Raw genomic sequence first — 20,950 nt, forward strand, 5'->3', positions numbered from 1 at the left:
TACAGGTGACGAGAGCACAGGTCGGAACCATGTTTTTGGACTCGTTTTCCGACTGATTGTTTTTTTTTGCAACACAGCTTAATTTATCTTCAAAGTTAACCTGCTACGGAGTTAGTTCTGTGGCATAAATTCCCATGGTTACCAAGCTGGGATTCACATTAACCTCATTAATGGAACGGAATTCTCACTAAAATTAGCAAGACTTAAGCCAGGTTTGGCCTTTAGCGAGGTTGATGAGACCCCTCCTGCCTACTTCTTAATCTGCTCTGCCTTCGATAGTGCAGGTTTACGTTATGGGAACGTTCCCTAAAGGTTGCAATGGTTATGGAACGTTAGGGGAAGGTCTCTAAAGGTTGCAACGGTTAGGGAACGTTAGGGGAAGGTTCTCTAAAGGTTGCAACGTTTCCAAAACTTTCCATGGGAACTAAAACCTACTCAAAAACTAACCTTCAGGGAACGTTTGGGAACCAAAAACGAAGGTTCCCCATAAATTGTTAGCCCCATAAGTCTACTTTTATAAACAGACCAGTCCGGAATAAGTCCCGCCTCCGAAACATCCGTGTCCGGTCGTCAAATGTCTATGGGAAATAACATGGCGTTTCGAAATATCGTACCTGTCAAACTCTGTAGGTGGCAAAGTAGAAAAAGCTGGTGGGCCGATTGGCCTACATACTTCTGCCATCTAGTTTCCACTAGATTTTTTGATTGTCGGTGCTGTTAAAGTAGTAAACGATTATTAACAAACAATCTCGACAACCAACTAACCTTCTCAGACCATGTTGCCTCAGTCGCCCGGTCATGCCGTTTCGCACTCTACAACATACGGAAAATCAGGACTTACTTGACTCAAGATGCTACCCAAATTCTGGTTCAGGCAATAGTCATCTCATGACTTGACTACTGCAACGCCCTCCTGACAGGTCTCCCAGCCTGCGCAGTGAAACCCCGTCAGATGATCCAGAACGCGGCGGCGTTGTAATGTGTAATGGCCAAATGTAATGTAATGTAAAAGATCAAAAGCTCTAAAGTTACAAAAATAGTACTACTTGGATGTCCACACCACAAAGAAATTGATAATGTTGAGCAGTTTTTGCTAGCTCCTATATGGCGACCTTTCACAACAGAAAAATATGGAACCATGCAAAAACACAATAGCTATACAGTTGAACTGAAAAACGGAAGCATTGGGAAAATACTATCTATCATCAGCTTAGAAAGTAATGTGCCTGTGTTGGTTATTCAACTTTTTTCATTCTGAAAATGCAATTTTTGCATCAGAGACCGTGGGGTATTTGAAATTGATTACTGCAACCCCCGCTAAAGTTGCAGTGAAATACAGTGACATACTCAGAAAGGTCGTATTTATGAAATTTGAGAAAATGATGGATGCATCACTTCAGCCAAATGGCATTGAAATAGATTAATCTTTTGCAATGAACTCCCCTTTCATGCGTACCTTTTTTTCCCTATCTCTTGCTGCTGTACAGGCCAATGGCTTTTGTTGTATGTCTTCACAAATGATAAATAAAGTCTGATTAATGAAGACTTGTACTTTCAGTTCATCTTTGCATCATATAGCCATGATCAGTTGTTTCAATAAAAAGTTATAAGTTGTAATAGTTCAAAGTAAGCTAAAGAGGCTAAAATCCTGGAAAGTATAAGCCAAACAAATAAACCCATTGGGGAGAAAAAAATCCTATTGGAAAGTCATGATGAAAATCCTATTGGAAAGTCCAAATCCCATAGAACCACCCTCCAGCCCTTTAGAATCCAATGGGACTTTAACAATCACAATACACACTCTATTGGAATCCTGTTGGTATGACAATAAATCCTTTAGGATTTCCACTATCCAATAGGATTGTAATGGAAAAAAACAAAATCCAACAGGACTTTCTGATATCTAGCAAATTTGACCCGACCCACCCGTATCCCGCTATTTTACCTGGAAGTCTCACCTGCACTATTGCCTATTGTGTATCAACAACACTCAATAACAGGTATAATGTGATGTGTTAATCATACAATTTCTTCTCTTACAATTTTACAACATAGGCTATTCAACTAGTCCGCTTGCTTGCTTGCGACTCAGTGGCTGCGCAGTGTGTAGTGTGTTGGGGTAGCAAAGATCAAAGTGTGCCGTCTTCACCTACTGAAGATGACAGTATCCACTCGGAGACAGAGGACAAAACTGTGTAGAGCAAAACGTCTGCATTTCCGATTTCTTTGTCCCCGCAAGAGTTTAACAGGTGCAATAATTCAAAATTCCCTCTATTTTCCTATAGAAAATTCAAGATACCTCAAGATTCACTCTCAAGATACCAGATCCCCTTATTTGGGCAAAGATGGTAGCTTTTTGTAGGCGCACTTCAGAGGTCTATGTGTAGGGTGTACCTACCTGCCAACACTCCCGTTTTTCCCGGGTTTCTCCCGTATTTCAAGGTCATCTCCCGGCGCCCGGAAAAGTCCTGGAATTTGCATGACCATCAAACTTTCATTTTAAATCACGGATCCATTCATTACAGTGCATGAAAATGCACTGTTCTGTTATCCGAAGTCTTCTTCTTCTTATTATTACAGTGCATGAAAATGCACTGTTCTGTTATCCAAAGTTTTCTTCTTCTTCTTCTTCTTCAACGTAGGTCTTGAAAAGGACACTTAAGAAATTTATTTTTCATTTTTGTAAACTATACTTTTTGAGATATTAACATAAATCAAGCTTATTTTTCCCCATAGACTTTGCATTGGCACTATGACATCATGGGCTAATTAAATTTGCACCTGTATCAACTGCCAGCTGCTCAACTAGGCCCCATCAAAGAGCCAGTTAAACTGATTGCATCTGTACACTGCAAAAAATGAATTCTAACCAAGTGTTATTGATCTTATATTAAGATTAAAAAATATATTTGGTATTGTTTTTAGTATGAAAAGACTTACCTAGCGCCCTCTCAAAAGATCATTTTGACTTAATTTAAGAAGACTTTAACTTATTTTAAGGAGTCTTATCAAGACAAACTTGCTCAACGCACTGGCAGACAAATTTGCTTGTTTTTAGGACAAATTTGCTTAACGCACTGGCAGACAAATTTGCTTGTTTTCAAGATGAGATGTCTTAAAATAAGTCAAATTTCTTTTAAATTAAGTCAAATGATTTCACAAAAAAGCACTAGGTAAGTCTCTTTATACTGAAAACAATACCAACTAGTTTTGTTTATCTTGATATAAGATTAATAACACTTGGTTAGATTTTGTTAGATAAGCAGTTTTTGCAGTGTATCAACTGCTTTCTGCTCAACTAGGCCAACTCTCTCTGTGTCTCTCCATTCTACTAGACCCAACATTACAGATGACCTTAAAGGAATTATCCGGAGTAAAATGCACTTTAGATCAATTTACGGAGGATTGGGAGTACATACGTTGAGTTGACATCCAAATCATGTCATTCGGATGTGTTTTGAGAAAGTTCGATGTTACCATTTTTAGTCAAAACTCGTTAGCCTGAAAGTGACACGGGCATGTCATTTTGCCGCTACAAAACACTATTTTTATACCTCCTCTACAGTTCCAAACAACATTACACTTACGTGGTAGTGAGTAGAGGGTCCCTAAAGCCAAACCGAAGTATCCCGAGGTCTTATAGAGTGGTCGGATAGAGAGTCCAGAATGAATTTCATCAAGCCAGTACCTTTCCGGAAATGTTGCCATCTTTGCTGCCATCTTCAGGGGAAAGTTCGATTGCTGAGTGTGGAGTAACGCTCTGGAAATTCACAATTTAAATTAAGCTTTTTTTTTTTAAAACATAGTCCAGTATTTCTTTCGAAATTGAAATGAAGTTGTATGGACTGGACTATGTTTTAAAAAAAAAAAAAAAAAAAAACGGCGACGAAATAGTGAATTTCCAGAGCGTGTTACTCCACACTCAGCAATCGACTAGAAGAGGTATAAAAATAGCGTTTTGTAGCGAAATTACATGCCCACGTCACTTCCAGGCTAACGAGTTTTGACTAAAAACGGTAACATCAAACTTTCTCAAAACACATCTGAATGACATGATTTGGATGTCAACTCAACGTATGTACTCCCAATCATTCATAAATTGATCTAAAGTGCATTTTACTCCGGATAATTCCTTTAAGGTCGCTATTAAAGCAAACTGGCCTTCCATAACACCTCAGCAGTGCCACAGGCTGCCTCCATACCACTCCACATTGATGCAGTAATTTGTGCAAAAGCAGTCAGAACAAGTATTGAGTGTATAAATGAACTGTTTTAGATTAGTCAGATTAGTTCATTTATTTTCAAAAGGTTGACATTTCTGTATTATAACCTTATTGTAATATTTTGAGATACTCATTTTTGTTTTTCATGAGCTGTAAGCCATAATCATCAAGATCACAACAAAAAATGGCTTGACATATTTCACTTCATATCTAATGAATCTAGAATATATGAAGGATCCACTTTTTGAACTAAATTAGGCAGTAAAAATGAACTTTTCGACGATATTCAAATTTTTTTAGACCCACCTGTATGTAGCATAAATGGCAATGCAATTTGCGATTCCAATTCAATAAAACATTGCATTATGCAACTGACAATTTATTATGCAATTCAATAATGCAATTTCAAACACTTTGTAGCCTACAATGTATTATTTTAATATGCAAATTGGCTATGAGATCCTCAATTCAATTTTAATTCTTTTAATTAAAAAATGGAATAAAGATGGATTGAAATGCATTCCATTTTGCCATGGTAGCCTACTTCAGTCTCATAATTCAAATGTCATTTCGCAATTAGAAATTCAATGTTCAATGTGAATGTTCAACGTGATTAAGGAATACCCGCCTTGATGAAAGGACTGACCAATCGATCTGTATCGAATAACAAAGACTTGACGTAGATCCCGCATTGATTAGAGGGCTGACAGATTGCAATGTAGTTTCCATGCAATGTTTTCTTGCTGATTGAACTGTCATTTGAATTTTGCTATGCACAGGGAGTGGCAAAGTGCAATGCAATCATGGGGGCGCCATTTCATTTCCATTTGAATAAATGCGCTCAAACACTGGCAAAATGTTAAATAAAAAAAAAATGTTCTATTTAAAAGTAATCCAGAATGATTTCAGGGTAGCATTGTCACATTTTCCAAATATATTAATAAAATGCAAGCTCACATTGAACATTGGAAATCAAATTGCGAAATTACCATGGCAAAATGGAATGCATTTCAATGGAATGCATCGTCAAGGAAGCAAGCTCTGTAGACACTTTTAAATCCAGATTGAAAACATTTATTTTTTCCAAACACTATGGCCCGGTTTTAAACTTATAATACCACTCAGTTTTTTCTTTGCCCATTTTTACATTTTGTAACTATTATTTGAGTATTTTTCCTTTATTTTATCCTTTATTTTATCTTATTTTATATATTTTTACATTTGTTACTGATTTTTATACTAATTGTATCAATTTTGTTGCTTGTTTGTTTGTTTGATTGTCTGTTTGTTTCTCATTTTATTTAATGTGTTACTGCTGTTTGCTTGTTTTAACTATACCAAGTGTTCTGAGACCATGGTCAATGGTGATATTGCACTTTAAATAATAATAAATGTAATTGAATTGAAAGTGAATACTTCAATTCAACTTAAATAAATGCAAATAAATGAGCTGGTTATTTGGAGTAGGAGGGTAAAACAAGATGGGAACACAAAACAATGTTTGACTCCATCCCTACCAATTCAATGGCATTGTTTTGCTCAGGGAAAAATCGATGTCATTGAGAAGCACAGAATAAATAGACACAATTGTTTACCTACTTCAATCGTTATCGAGAAACTGAGCCTGTCCCCACCTCTTAAATTCTTAGAGATTACCTCAATGGCCATCACAAGTTTTTAAATCAGTGTGACCAGCCTTTAAAATGTAGTGCCACTGGATAGTTAGGATTCTCAGTTCTTATGGCGTACTTGTGCTCTGCCTATTCTGTCTATCGCGAAGCTTATGTATAGTGTGTCCCACATAAAAACATGCACACTCCTATCTGTAAACAATGTGGTGTTGCAGTTAGCAAAGTCTTTTGAGTACATTATGTTTTGGCTGAACACATCAATAGATGAGCTTTGGCGAGCAATATTATCACAATGATTACATAAGCCACATCTGTACGTGCCCTTAGGTTTCCGAAGCCAAGAGGAAGGTTTAGAAGGAGAGACAGGAGGGACAAGCTTTTCATCAGTTTGTCCTTGAGAGTGGGCGCCCTCCTAAAGGAGAACATAAGTATATATACTCTTTTGATCCTGTGAGGGAAATTTGGTCTCTGCATTTATCCCAATCCGTGAATTAGTGAAGCACACAGTGAGGTGAAGCACACACTAATCCCAGCACACTAATCCCGGTGCCCTGCTCAAGGGAACTTCAGCCGTGCCTACTGGTCGGGGTTCGAACCGGCAACCCTCCGGTTCCAAGTCCGAAGCGCTAACCAGTAGGCCACGGCTGCCCCGTGGTCACATGGGAGGCTCTAGGAACACAAAATGTGAAGACAGTGTTTTCTAATGACTCGTCTAATGTCAAAAGCCAGGGTGCTGTACTGTGGATTTTCGTTGATACGTCTTTTTTGTCTGTTTACGTCTGTTCTATTTAGACTTGCTAATTCAAGCACTTACCACCTGACTGGAACTGACACTTGACTGTACAGAAATAGCACTCACTGCTGCACTAACTTATCACTCTACCTTGATTGTTTCCCTGGAAGTCGCTTTGGGTTAAAAAGTGTCAAAATGTAATGTAATGCAATTTACTGATTTCATTTGTAGTTTTGCCATATCACTGCAATGTGCTATGATGTAGAATATTTTTCCAATTGTGCCACTATAATATTGTGGCATGCTTGAGTGTATTAATCACTCAAATAAATGTACAAATAAATGAGTTATGGTTATTTGGAGTAGGAGGGTAAAACAAGATGGGAACACAAAACAATGTTTTTCTCCATCCCTACCAAATCAATTACATTGTTATGCTCAGGGGAAAATCAATGTCATTGAGAAACACAGAATAAATAGACACAATTGTTTACCTACTTATTCTGAGAATTGATCAGTAAACCACATGCTAATAGATAGATTAATTACTTAATTCATCCCCAAAGGGAAATTATGGTGTTACAGCAACAATTGATAATATAAACATATATCACACATATACATACATACAAGTTCAAATAAATAAATAAATAAATACAATTGCATATAGTCCCTGTTAAAGAGTTGTTGTAAATAGTTGGGCAGGAATGATTTTCTATAACGGTCCTTGTTACAGCGAAGTTGAAGCAACCTCCAGCTGAAAACACTCTGTTGTCTGACCAGTAGTTCGTTCAGTGGATGTGAGATGTTATCCATAATGTTAAGGAGCTTTTGCAACATTCTTCTCTCAACAACTAACTCTAGGGGTTCAAGTGTACTTGTCGGTGCAGCAAAAGTTGAACTTCTCAACGCGAGCGACGGGAGCAACGGGACGCAACGGACCCACAATTCAGTTCAGCGACGGATGACGTACAGTAAGCCCATGTAAAGTGAACGGGCGCAGGAAGGGGGGTGCTGAGGGTGCTGCAGCACTGCTGGCAGGAGATAGATTTTTAAAAAATATTATATATATTTTAAAATAATTACTAATTCGCTGTCAGTTATAGAGTTCAACGTGAACGTGAGTCAGTTACTGTAATAACCGTATAGCGTGGTTTCATCTATGTGATAGCGATCAAGTGTGTAGGCCTACGGTTGATATAGGCCTACATATTCTATGCAATTTACACGTTCAAAAAAAACATGGATAAGCTGAAAGAAACTTTAATTGTGTTTTACAGTTTTGCAAAAATAATAAATGCATAGCTAGTGAAATCATTTCACTATCCTAGTCGCTAAGATAGAAATTATTAGGACACATAGCCTACTTGCTGTGGAGACGACACACTTTAGGCTATTCAGAAATTATTTGCAAGATCATTGCAGCTGATTATTATTATTTAAAGCCTAACAGCCTATTTTCAGAAAAGTAATTTTCCTTAGCTATACTGAAATAGGCCAATGATGTCATCTCTGGACTGGAGTGCTGTTGTGAAAACCATTTGTGGCTGCCCAGGGGCGAATCGGGGGAATCGTCGGACATCCATTATTTTTGTTATTCAGCACCCCTGGTCAAAAATAGGTTCCCGAGCGCCTGAACAGGATTTGTTGTCAATTAACTGTGCTGGTGTAGCAAATAGTAGGCTATGGTTTTTATTTTGTGTTGGTTGTTGCTGTAAGGAAGTTGTCAGCAAGGATGTCTTGTCCAGTATTTTGCTGCATTTCGTAAAATCTCAATACAAATTTACCTATCGTTAAATCTCAATACAAGTTTTTTCCTGAAATTGCACTGTGCCTACTTACAAGGGCATTGTTCCCACCTCTTTTGGGGCCTACCATCAAATGTTGGACCTCCTATAGAAAGCTGAGAACCTCTAGTTTTCGTAGGAAACAGTCAAAATAAATGTGTGATGTACTCACAAAGAGTTACAGAGGCTAGAATATATTTTTTTCTTTCTGCCGGATTACAAGCATCTCTGAACTGACCACATTTCAGCCCTCTAGGTCACTTGATATCACTTAGAAACACAACTGAGCCCTAGCACCAGGTCTTGTGAAGTTGTGTGCAAAAGTAGATCAATATAGAATGAAAATATGAGTGCTTTAGACTATTATTTGCCAAGGTATGCTCATGCATTTTGAAAAATGTCTATGGAAACTCCCCATAGGACTTTTTGTTATCCAAAATGCATACTGACAATCAAATGCTTACTGCACATGAACCCCTTTGTGTAGAAGCATAATCCTGGTCTCAAATTAAAGGTAACACTTTGAAGCTTCTTGTGAACTATTTAGATTGTATGTCAGGTGTTGTGATATAAACTGACTACACAAAATATGGAATAATTACAAAAAAAGTCTCTATTTTTGCATTTACTTTGTTGGTTCAATGAGTGTGTATAAGATAGACTATACATCTGTACAACTAATATTGGATAACAAAACATGAAGATTCAATTTCTATGGATTCTTGTGAATATTTCAGTACCCAATATGTTGCATCTACTTATTGTGCTGCAGCTTTTTGGATAAAATTTCATTAAGACATAATAAGATTAATCTGAAAATATAAAGCATTATACAGATTGTACATGAAAAAAGTTGTCATTTTTGGATTCCCAAGAGTCAAAGCTTTGAAATGGTGTATAACATTACTATGCTACATAGCAATATGGTGCATACAATTGATTTAGAATGTGTGGGGGAGGGGGGTAACCGTCCCGCCGGCGGGACACTGAAAATGGTGTGGTTTTAAGGATGCGGCCTGAGGTGAGTAGGTCAGTTGTTGCTGTAAGGACGTTGTCTTATGTGTGAGTTGGTGGTTCAATTGTTACTCTGTAAGGACGCTGCTATAGTGTGAGGCCTGTTTAGTGTTTAAATGCATACAAAACAAAAGGAAACTTAACTATGTATTTTCGACAGGGTTACACTTGTAAACACACATGCAATATGAAAAGTAAAGTTCTTGCGAAATAAAACACTCATCTCAAAAGTTTTACTTGTGCTCAGAACCAAACAGTGTCAGAGTACCGATCCAGTGTATGATTGAAGTGTTCCCTTAATTATTTTTTTTTATTTCCCCCCTAAAGACTAAAGCTTCTTAAAGGGCATAATAAATACAAAATAAATCACCAAATGACTAACCACAAAGGGTGTATATTTATGACAAATGTAAAACACTTTTATATTATTTAAATGATAATATTGACACAGTAATTTTGTTTTAATATATTACGAAATACTACTAATGTGATGCTGTTTATCTAATTTATAAATGGTGCACTGTCACTTTAGGAGTATTGTGTCTCTCAAATGATCTATTGACAATGATAACATTGTTTGTGTCACATCCAGGGGCATTGTGCAAACCATATTTTTAAGTGGGCACTGGGTTAAGCTGGTTTTTTTTTTCCTTTTCAAGATCAAAACCACATACATATAATTTATTGTTTTTGATTCTTTATGGAACTGTGTACAATTCTGTGATTGACAACCAAAATGACATCCACTTGACAAAAAAAGACAACCAACCCTCTCAAAACATTGTCTTATCCTTCACTGCATATTTTTTCCCCAAAGAATGCCTGTTTCATTCTGGCACATGAAATGATAGAATCATTGTCACTTTAGCCTATACATTGTTGGTCATTCGTTCAAAAAAAGCTGCAGCTTAAAAATATTTTGCAATGTAGGCTAAAACCCCTTTAGGCAAATGTGAGGGTTTTTTTTCTGTTTACCAGAAGGCCTAGTAAGCTAATTCCTCAAGGAGACACTGCTAGTATCCTGGCCTAAATTCATAGTATTGACATTGGATGGCTGCTAGGCTACTTGCCGTTTTAACAGACAGTTAATAACGATCTTGGATAGTAGGCTATTTCATTTCCAGTCTTGTAGTCTTTAGGGCTACTGAAGACACTACCACCACAGTCAGTCACTTTCCATTGTTATTCCAGACAAAGCCTATGAGTGCACACAGTTGTGATTAGGCTACATTGGGCTAATTTAATGTAATTAACTAATTTAATGTTTGTCAAACATTTATCCATAATATCGATTTAGGAAGTCAATCTCTCTAGCAAACCAATTAAGGAGGCTAGAGCACTCTATTATTACCCACTTCTCTGCATCACACTGTCTGCCTCCCTGCCTGCTTTGCCAAAGTCACCGTCTCGCTAAATCCTGCCTATTGAGATCAGCCGAGCCAATAGCAGTTCAGAACCAGCACCAGCTCTCAAACAGCTGAATGCAGCTGCCTAGGAAGGCATGAGAGATAGATGAGTGGATGACACGTTAACTGCAGTCTGATTAATGATTAATAACAATGTGATGAAATGAAGCAAAATTTGCATTTATTCATTTAGCAGATAATTTCACCCAAAGCAGACACTTTCACATGTCAATGAAATTAAAGGCCAAGGCCACATAGGTGGATGCCAGGGTTTGAACCCCCAACTTCATGGGTTACTGCATGCTAACCCAGCTCCTTATTCACTACACTATCTCTGCCCAGAGGTATTACAGCAGTCAATTCAAAAATATAATATAGATATGCGTGTTTACTATGAACAAACCATTTTTAACTGTGTGTAAACATGATTTACAGATGAGAATTAATGTAGGAATAGGGGAGAGCGGGGTTAGATGTCACACAGGTAAGTTGTCACACATGTCATATCTCAGCCACTAGATGGCGCTGGTCAAAACCGTTAGTACAGAAATGTTCGGAATTAGTGTGAGAAGAAATCTATGTTGGAATTTCAAAGCAGAGCAGCATAAACTTGAGGTGAGATAACTTTAACTGTTTTTCATGTCTAAGGGGCCATGCACACGACGCCGGTTTTTGTGAAACCGGTGAGGCTTTGTTAACGGTTACGCCTTGCATGTACACGACGCCGGCAGTTTAGGAGACTGAAACCGATAGCTTTTGAAACCGGCTTCGAAGTGGGAACTTTTGAAACCGCCGGCTAACTTTAAGCCATGTAGGCGCCTGTAGGTGCGAAGCCGGCAACTTTATGACGACATAGCCCCACCTCTCAACTCAGCCACGGCACTCGACCTGACATGTTGTTTGTCAAAACAAACCAAACCATTTATTTATCATATTAAAATGTTTTTCTTTCCCCTGTCATGATTTATGTGCACAATGTAGCCTATCAGCTTTTAGTGGCTAAGTTAGAAGCACACGTTAGCTTAACTTAGTTAAACATTAGCTTACTGCATGTTAGTGTTTTCTCCAGTGGTGCTCAGACCTAATGCAATGCGTAGGCAAAGCATTTGAAATTTCACATAGTAGTCACATACCTTGAAAATGAACTTTATTAGTTTAACAGTTGAATTAAAAACTGAATTGTCTGTAGTCTCCTTATTTCATGCGACTGCTTAACCAGAGCACTTATTAGACATTCTCTGGCAGTTGAACAAACTGTTTCAACAATGTTTTCTTCTACGCGATTCACGCAAAATTATTGTGAAGCTTCTGCACAGCGGCGCCATCGACTGGTCTGGCATATGCACTACAGCATATTTAGCCGGTTACACCTCTGTGTGTACATGAGAGGTTTTTTCTTGCCGGAGTCGTTAAAGGTGTGAAAGCGGTAAGAGAAAATCCACCCGGCGGTGTCGTGTAAACGGCCTCTGAAAGTCCGCTCACTCACACCGACCAAAAACTCGCCGTTTCAAGTAGCCTCCTCCCTCAGCTGTTCCCAAACGCCCAGAGTCCAATTCTAATGAATTTGAGAGGATTGGCCAATAGTAGCCTGTGTTCTTCCTTTTTCTCTCCCAACGCACCGCAGTTGTTGTCAGATCTAAGGTCCCTCCATAATTTTATTAAGTATTAACAATAATTTATAAACATATTTTAGATATAGGCTTATTTACTATGAACAAACCATTTATAACTGTGTGTACAAATACTTTATTTATGAGAATTAACATAAAAGCAAAGCTTCACAAATGATGAACAAAGCATTGTGTAATAGTTTGCAACTGGTTAATAATGTGAAAATGATTTAATTTATAAGTGATTGTTTCATTATTTATTATGTATAAATCATGTACTTACAAACATATTTTTGGATATGTTTTTTCTATGAACAAACCATTTATAACTGTGTGAACAAAAGCTTTACTGATGATAATGTATGAACAAGAAATTACTAATAAATATAGCTGCAAGCAGCAATGAGGGGGCCAAGCAGGCAGTTCAGCAGTCCAGAAGTCCAGATTTGCCATGCAACTCAATGCCGTGGCATCAGGCATATAGCATTAAGCAGTCACAACAAGTTCCATGTAAAACAACCCAGTATTGGCTGAGTTACAAGGTCAAGTTTCACATCAAAACATAACTGATTTTGTGTGGCTGAACCAGGGCTGAGTGTCGCCGCCCCCTCACCCAGCCAACCCACCGCCGCAATCGCCCCTGCCCGTCCCACCCCGCCCCACCCTTGCATGCACGCATTAGAATTAACTGGATGGAACTCGCTGTCAACAGTTTCACATCAAAAATAAAAGATCGATTGAGATATGATCATGCTTGCTGTGATTTCAATGCCCCAATAGAGGTCAAAGGTCACCAAATTATTTGTGCATCATCAGGATGAACCAGACGGTTCTATGGGCTGCCATTGACCTCCATTGCAGAATAATGCAGCAACTACAGGCCAAAATACATTTTTGCCAATTCCAGAGCCCCCTAGAGGTCAAAGGTCACCAAATTTATTGAGCGTCCTCCTGATGGGTCCTGAGGACCATGTACTAAGTTTGGTTTTGATACATGAAAGCGTTGCTGAGATATGAGCTCACTTCCTGTTTGGCGGCTTCGCCACCAATTTCGATTGGCTGTTACGGGCGAATGCTTTTGTCAATCGTTCCAGAAAATTAAACACTGATAAGGCATGGTCTGAAGATGGTCTGAGCCAATTTTGGTGAAAATCAGATGAAATTTGTGACCAGTGAAAATTTTTTATTGTTTTTGATTAAATTCAATATGGCGGCCGAATCAATTATGTTGACATCATAAGTTGGCCTGGGTCAGCCTAAGGACATCCAAAAGTACTACCAGACACCACTAGTATTTTTTAATTCTAAACACATCAACAGCTACAGGCCAAAATGCATTTTCGCTAATTACAGCGCCCCCTAGAGGTCAAAGGTCACCAGATTTTTTGAGTGCTCTACAGATGGGGATATAAGTCCATGTACTGAGATTGGTTATGACAGATGAAAGGGTTGCTGAGATATGAGCTCACTTCCTGTTTGGCGGCTTCGCCGCATATTTCGATTGGTTGTTACGGGCGAACGGTTTTAGTTCCGAAGACAAAAATCGATTACTTTTGTGCAGATTGGTCTGAAGATCATATGTATTAAGTTTCGTTAAAATCGGACAAACTATGTGAGGCGTGAAACTTTAGTTTCACTTTCGATAAAATCCAATATGGCGGAAAATCCATAATGGCGGAAAATGACGTCATAGGGTGCGTTGAACTCGGCTTGGTCCAAGGATTCCAACGATACCTCATTTTTGACAATCGGGCAAACGGGTCAAAAGTTACTTGCGTGAACGCACGTCCAACTTTGGCCTGTTGGTGGCGCTAGAGTGCTTGAGGTGCCATCATGAAACTTGGTGACATTAATCATGGGACTGTCCCTAATCAGTGTGCCAAATTTCACAACTTTTTACCAGACGGTTCTATGGGCTGCCATTGACTTCCATGGCGGAAGAATGAACAAACCATTAACTAATAAGTAACAAAGGCTTAATAAATGGTGAATTGTGTGTAGTAGGGATGTAACGATTACCGGTATAATGATAAACCGTGATACAAATGTTGACGATAACAATTATCGCTTTCTTTTGAAATATCATAATTATCACGGTTGATTACCATGGTGTTGAAACTGTGTGTTTAATCCTTCCCAGCTTCATCGGAGCCTGCTTTTGACATACAGTAGGCCTGGTACAATGAAGCAAAACTGATACCCTCCTGATTCTGTTGTCTAATTGATTAGATGGTTTTAACTGCTATTTGGATTAGGCTCGACCTGATTTTAAAAGGCGAACATTTTCATGCAAAACGTGCACTGTATCATTTAGTCACTCTGCGTCTTTTTATGTTCGTGTCCACATTAAATCCATTCCACTCACGTTATCAGGAGAACGCAGTAGCCTGAAGTTTTATTTCTAACACTTACTTTGGTCTCACTCAGGGTAGGAATTTCACGGTGGCCACGTCGTTGCCCCTTGCGTTGGCCGTGATGTCCCTTTGAAAATCAGAGGTTTACAGGCCACGGTGGCCTTGCCCTTCTTTCAATATTCTGCTTTGCGTCCTAGCCTACTAATAGCGATTTTTATTTAGCCTATGGCCTGTCAAAATAATCTTAGCATTCACAGCGCAAATTAATTTAGTCTTTTACGCAGTGGAGAAAGTGTCAGCGCAAGAAAGAAAGTGCGTCTAAATTCACCCATTCTTCTCAGTAGAACTACTCGTGAAGTAGCCTACTCATCACACAGACATCACAAGTAGGCCTATCAATTTAATCATAAATTCTACTGAAGGTTTTGCACGTTTAGCACATGAAAAACCATATATCAGAATAAACAGCAGACCTTACTGAACACAAAGGTGTAAAGCAGTCCCCTGTCCAGTTAGCCGTTCCAGAGTAATCCAGTTTTGAATTTGCAGTACATTTCGACATGCATGGATGTGTCCAAATTTGGGCTTTACGTTTTACAATGTGTTTAAATTGTTCCACATGATTTCATAACGGGCCAAATACAAAATAAATGTTACAAATATCGCCTAGATATCGGTAAATCAGAGGACAGCTGACTAAGAGTTTGTGAAAGTAGCCTTAATGATCACAAAATGCTAAGCATGCATCTAGGCTATTTGAGTTTGCTGAACTGGGCTTAAATTGTTCAATACATGATTTCATAACAGGCCAAATATAAAATAAATGTTAAATATAGCTTAGATATCTGTACTGTAAATATGAGATGATTAGATGATTTGCAGTTCTATGGAATATGTCATGTTTTATGTTTTTGTAATGTTTCATACAGTGATGCAGGTCTACTGCAGTGAATAGACTATACAACGTTGATCATTTTTATAGCCTACTACTGTATAGTTAACTTTGGCCTTGGTAGATAGATAGATAGATAGATAGATAGATAGATAGATACTTTATTGATCCCTAGGGGAAATTCAAGTGGTGCCCTGACATGTGGCCTTTGTGCCCCCCACCAAATATGCCCAACTGAAGACCAAGTGGCCTTGCCCCCAGAATGGTGAAATTCCAAGCCTGGTCTCACTCATTGGATCCAAATAACAGTAATAGCAACCTCCAAGTCATGGTAGGGTAAGTTAAGCTATAAGCACATTTAAGCCAATTAAACATGAAAAAGTGAACGGGACACTTTTTGAAACTATTTCAGCTTGTGTAGGCCTATCAGTGCTTTCTGAACATATTGAACACACTTTTAATGTGATAATACCGGACACAATACCGTGATAATACCGAAAACTAGAGATGCACCGATATGGAATTTTAGGGCCGATAACGATAACCGATATTTATTGGTTTGTTGTGGCCGATACCGATACGATAACCGATAATATTACTCTTGAAAAAAAATTGTGAAAAGTGATTTGGGGAAAGCATTTAATAAGCATAATTGTATTGCAGTAATTTTACCTACCACCAAATGATGGACAGAACTCATAATAGTCCTCAAAACAGTACAGCAGTCAACATAACAGTAGCCTAGCCCTACAGTATGTGTGGCTCCTTTAAGTGAACCTGACGTCAGTGAATTGCGAGTGAGTGGCTAGAGAGTATGAATCGTTTTCATTTAGGACTAAACACTCATAAACGGCTCAGCTGGGAATAAGCTACAGTATAGCGACCAAATCAGAGTTTGTGAGGGAAAGTTTCAACTGCGGGTAACTGAATAAAGCTGCAACTCCTCAGACTGTATCTTGTCCGTCTACTCTGTTGCGCACAACCTGCTGCAGCAGAAATTGAAAGGGGTTAGCCCCGAAGGTTTTAATAACTTATTATGATGACCTGTCTGGAACTGAAGCAGGAATGGTTAGCATATTTCTAGGTAATAATACAAAACCCAAGCTAAAGTAATGCAAATATAACACTAAAACACAACTTAGAACTAGGCCTACTCGTCCACTAACAAGTTTGTTTATTTGTTTCCTCGACCAGCGCGGTAAAGTGCATACACATCAGCACAAGACGACTCTAGATAGGGATGAGCTCCGCTCTGGTAAGGTTAAATGGTGGATCATTCACGAGAGGATTTTGAGATGCACAGATTCCCAAATGAACGCATATCCACAGATTTTGTTAGAGTGGTGAAATACATTCACACCACTGACATTATATTGAGGAAAAAGTATAGCCAACCAAGCTCAAGTAGCTCAGTGTAGCCAGATGGACCTTATGTAGGCCTAAATTAGGACTTTAAAAAATATCGGCGCAAATTATCGGCCATAGTTCTGTTATCGGACCGATAATAATATTTTCATTTTTTCACTTATCGGCCAATAATATACCGGGCGCCGATATATCGTGCGTCCCTACCGAAAACCGTGATAATTTTGGTCACTATAACCGTGAGGTTAAATTTTCATACCGTTACATCCCTAGTGTGAAGTTATTATAAAATGTTACCTTTGTTTTATTCTAATTAAAGGGTTGGGAATGGAACACATTCACAAAAAGTACAGTTCAATATGCATGTTTTATTTAGCTGATGTTTTATTCGCCTCAGCAGTTTCTTCAGCCATCCTGATTCAGTTCATTGTGTAATATGGTTCTTCGCCTCACATAGGGCCTAAATAACACACACCACACACACACACAAACATAAACATCAGTTGCCATCAAACATGTAGATAATGGGGTGTGCGATATAGACACTGCAAAAACTGCTGGTTAACTAATCAACCATTCAAAATCAGAGGCAATAATGTTAGTTGGACATTGGCCAATTCAATTGTCAGGAAGGCTTGATTTCCACTGGTCTCAAGGATTTAGATATTTGGGAATTATTATAACGACAGACCTATCAAAAATGTTTAAAGCCAACTATGGGAAATTGATGGGCCACATAAAAGTAAACCTTACAAGATGAGAAATCCTACCACTCTCCCTGATAGGAAGAATAGAGACTATAAGAATGAACATTTTACTGAGGTTGCTCTTTCTCTTTCAATCACTACCTATCTATGTTCCTGCTTCTACCTTTACTTTATTGGATAAATGGCTATCCAAGTTTATTTGACAAAGCAAGTAACCCAGACTTAAATGTAAAAGACTACTCTGCCCAAAAAACAATGGAAGCCTGGACTTGACTAACCTGAAAAAATATTACTGGTCATATGGTCAATTGCGAGGAAAAAACTACAACTTCCCATGACCATCTCCAGAGCTATGATGATAGAAAACTACTGTGAGTTCTCCCCTCTTTATTTATTTCTCCCTATGTGGGTTTGTGCACTTTTATGTTGTGTGTGTTTTCACTTTCTTTTTTCCCCTTAATATTATATATTCCTTTTCTATTATTATTATTATTTTATTATTTATTTATTTATTTATTTTAATACAATGGTCATCTGCGATGTGAAAATTACTTTACATATTAATTTACCAAATGTCGTATATGCATGTGGTATTGCTGAGATAACGATCTTACCTCACATATATTATGGTTAGGATGAAAGATATCTGTAGACTGTTAACCTTTCAGTAGACCTATCTGTGGCACCTTACCCAAAATATTTTTTGTGACATACTGTATGACTGCACTTGATAAAAGGAAGTAATAAAAAACTATACCAACTATAATTTGTTATATTAATACAAGATTACACTGCAAAAAATAAAATCTTATCAAGTTTTCTAATATTAAGGCGAGACATGGCAGGTGACAACATTGTTTTTTCATGCACTTGCCAATTTCTAGATTTTGGGCTAGTTTGCTACCTTAGCATGTATTTTTTCACACTACTACAACAAAAAAAGTCAGATTTAGACATTTAGGTGTTTATTTCATTACATTGTGTTTACTCACACCTGTATAGTTTTCTGCGACCGTGATCCGAAACATGCCGTTGGAAAGCTCCATTTCTCCTGTGTAACGCTATGTGATCCAAATATGGACACTTCCTTTCTATCAGCAACCAATTGCGAACGTTCAAAGGCGAGTCTAGGCTGAGAACGGAATCTCATTGGCTGTGTTTCAAGGCTGTTTTCTCAAAATGAGTTTCCTCTCCCACTCTGAGAACGAAATGTTGATATATTATTCCTAGCCTGATTTATATGACATGTTATGCCTAAAAACATGACAAAATCATTTTTTTTAAAGTCTATTGACAGCATATTCTGATTTACAGTATAACAAACGTAGATGTCCATAATCCCTTTAATTTCTCCCCCCATCTAATATGTGAACACAATGAAAACATGTATGCAAATAAAATATGCAAATTAGCGCATATTTAACTAGATAATGCCTAATTTACATATGTAAACATTAAATTACAGAACATTTGTAATAAAAAAAACAAATTTCACCCTATTCACCTGTAGCGTCTCACTTTAAGATCAAAAAAATCTATTTGGTTTTATTTGAAGTATGAATAGACTTACCTAGTGTTCTCTCGGAAAATCATTTTGACTTAATTTAAGAAGACTTTGACTTATTTTAAGGAGTCTTAACAAGACAAATTTACTTAACGCACTGGCAGCCAAATTTGCATATTTTTTGGGCAGATTTGCAGGAGTTTCAATTGCACGGGAGGGAGGGGGAGGGAGCAAGCTAGCTGTTTTGTTTTAACATCAACAGAAGTGATGTTACCCCACCATCGCTGATACAACCTTTTAACTCACTGGCAGACAAATTTACTTGCTTTTAGGATTAAACGTCTTTAAAATAAGTTTATTCTTAACCACATTGATCTCAATACAAATTTCAAGTTTTTGTCCGAAATTGCACTGTGCCTATTTACAAGGGCATTGTTCCCATTGTTAGTTTTCGTAGGAAACAGTCAAAATAACTGTGTGATGTACTCAAACAGAGTTACAGAGGCTAGAATATAGTTTTTGCTTTCTGCCGGATTACAAGCATCTCTGAACTGACCACATTTCAGCCCTCTGGGTCACTTGATATCCCTTAGAAACACAACTGAGCCCTAGCACCAGGTCTTGTGAGGCTGTGTGCAAAAGCAGATCAATATAGAATGAAAATATGAGTGCTTTAGACCATTATTTACACGGTATGCTCATGCGTTTTGTAAAATGTTTATGGAAACTCCCCATGGGACTTTTTGTTATACAAAATGCATACTGACACTCAAATGCTTACTGCACATGAACCCCTTTGTGTAGAAGCATAATCCTGGTCTCAAATGAAAGGCAACACTTTGAGGTTTCTTGTGGACTATTTATAATGTATGGCAGGTGTTTTGATATAGACTGACTACACAAAATATGGAATAATTACAAAAAAGTCTCTATTTTTGCATTTACTTTGTTGGTTCAATGAGTGTGTATAAGATAAACTATACATCTGTACAACTAATATTGGATGATACAACATGAAGATTTAATTTCTATGGATTTTTGTGAACATTTCAGTACCCAATATGTTGCATCTACTTATTGTGCTGCAGCCAGAGGTCAGGGTAGCACCAAAAGTGGAGGAGGGGGAGGGGGGCATTTTGGATAAAATTTAATTGAGACATAATAAGATTAATTTGAGAATGTAAAGCACTATACAGATTGTACATGAAAAAAGTTGTCATTTTTGGATTCCCAAGAACCAAAGCTTTCAAATGGTGTATAACATTACTATGCTACATAGCAATATGGTGCATACAATTGATTTAGAATGTTGGGAGGAGGTGGGGGAGGGGGGGTAAATGACCCGGTACTGGAACATGTGCTGCATAACAGGTTTTAAGGATGCAAAATATTATCTAATTATCATTATCGACAAAATCCGAGACATTTCGCCAATATTGCACACCCCTTGTAGATGAACCTCATATTAGATGGATTCATACCTTATGTATTGCATCTCTGGCTGGGCCATCTTGCAGGAACTTTGCTATATCAAGTGCTATCTCAAAATGAGAAACACATGATTCATAGTTGCTCAGTTTCACTACAACAGAATAAAAGCAATTATGGTTTTGTTAAGAGTACAGGAAAGAATGGAATGTATGTATATTACCCTTTAAATTTTGATAATCATAATTCAGATAATAGTAACAACAACAATAATACATTTCCTTCATGGGTGTTTC

The 20,950-nt window shown here is 37.8% G+C and overlaps 2 protein-coding genes across 4 annotated transcripts in view; one reads left to right on the forward strand and one right to left on the reverse strand.

Annotated features, from left to right (window-relative positions):
* The window catches only part of LOC125296715, a 92,221-nt gene that overhangs the window by 35,352 nt on the left and 35,919 nt on the right, over positions 1-20,950 (forward strand). The window lies entirely within an intron of this gene.
* odad4 (outer dynein arm docking complex subunit 4) overlaps positions 17,364-20,950 on the reverse strand; it is a 48,730-nt gene continuing 45,143 nt past the window's right edge. Inside the window, exons 11-12 of one of the 2 annotated variants that reach the window (XM_048246776.1) lie at positions 20,708-20,808; positions 17,364-17,475 (exon numbers count right to left, since the gene is read on the reverse strand). In XM_048246776.1, coding sequence (XP_048102733.1) covers positions 17,440-17,475; positions 20,708-20,808 — 137 coding nt within the window. In that variant the 3' untranslated portion in view covers positions 17,364-17,439. The remainder of the gene's footprint in view (positions 17,476-20,707; positions 20,809-20,950) is intronic. The other variant, XM_048246777.1, reaches the window with a different exon arrangement.

Source organism: Alosa alosa, chromosome 6 (assembly GCF_017589495.1).
Source record: "Alosa alosa isolate M-15738 ecotype Scorff River chromosome 6, AALO_Geno_1.1, whole genome shotgun sequence".
Lineage (NCBI taxonomy): Eukaryota > Metazoa > Chordata > Actinopteri > Clupeiformes > Clupeidae > Alosa > Alosa alosa.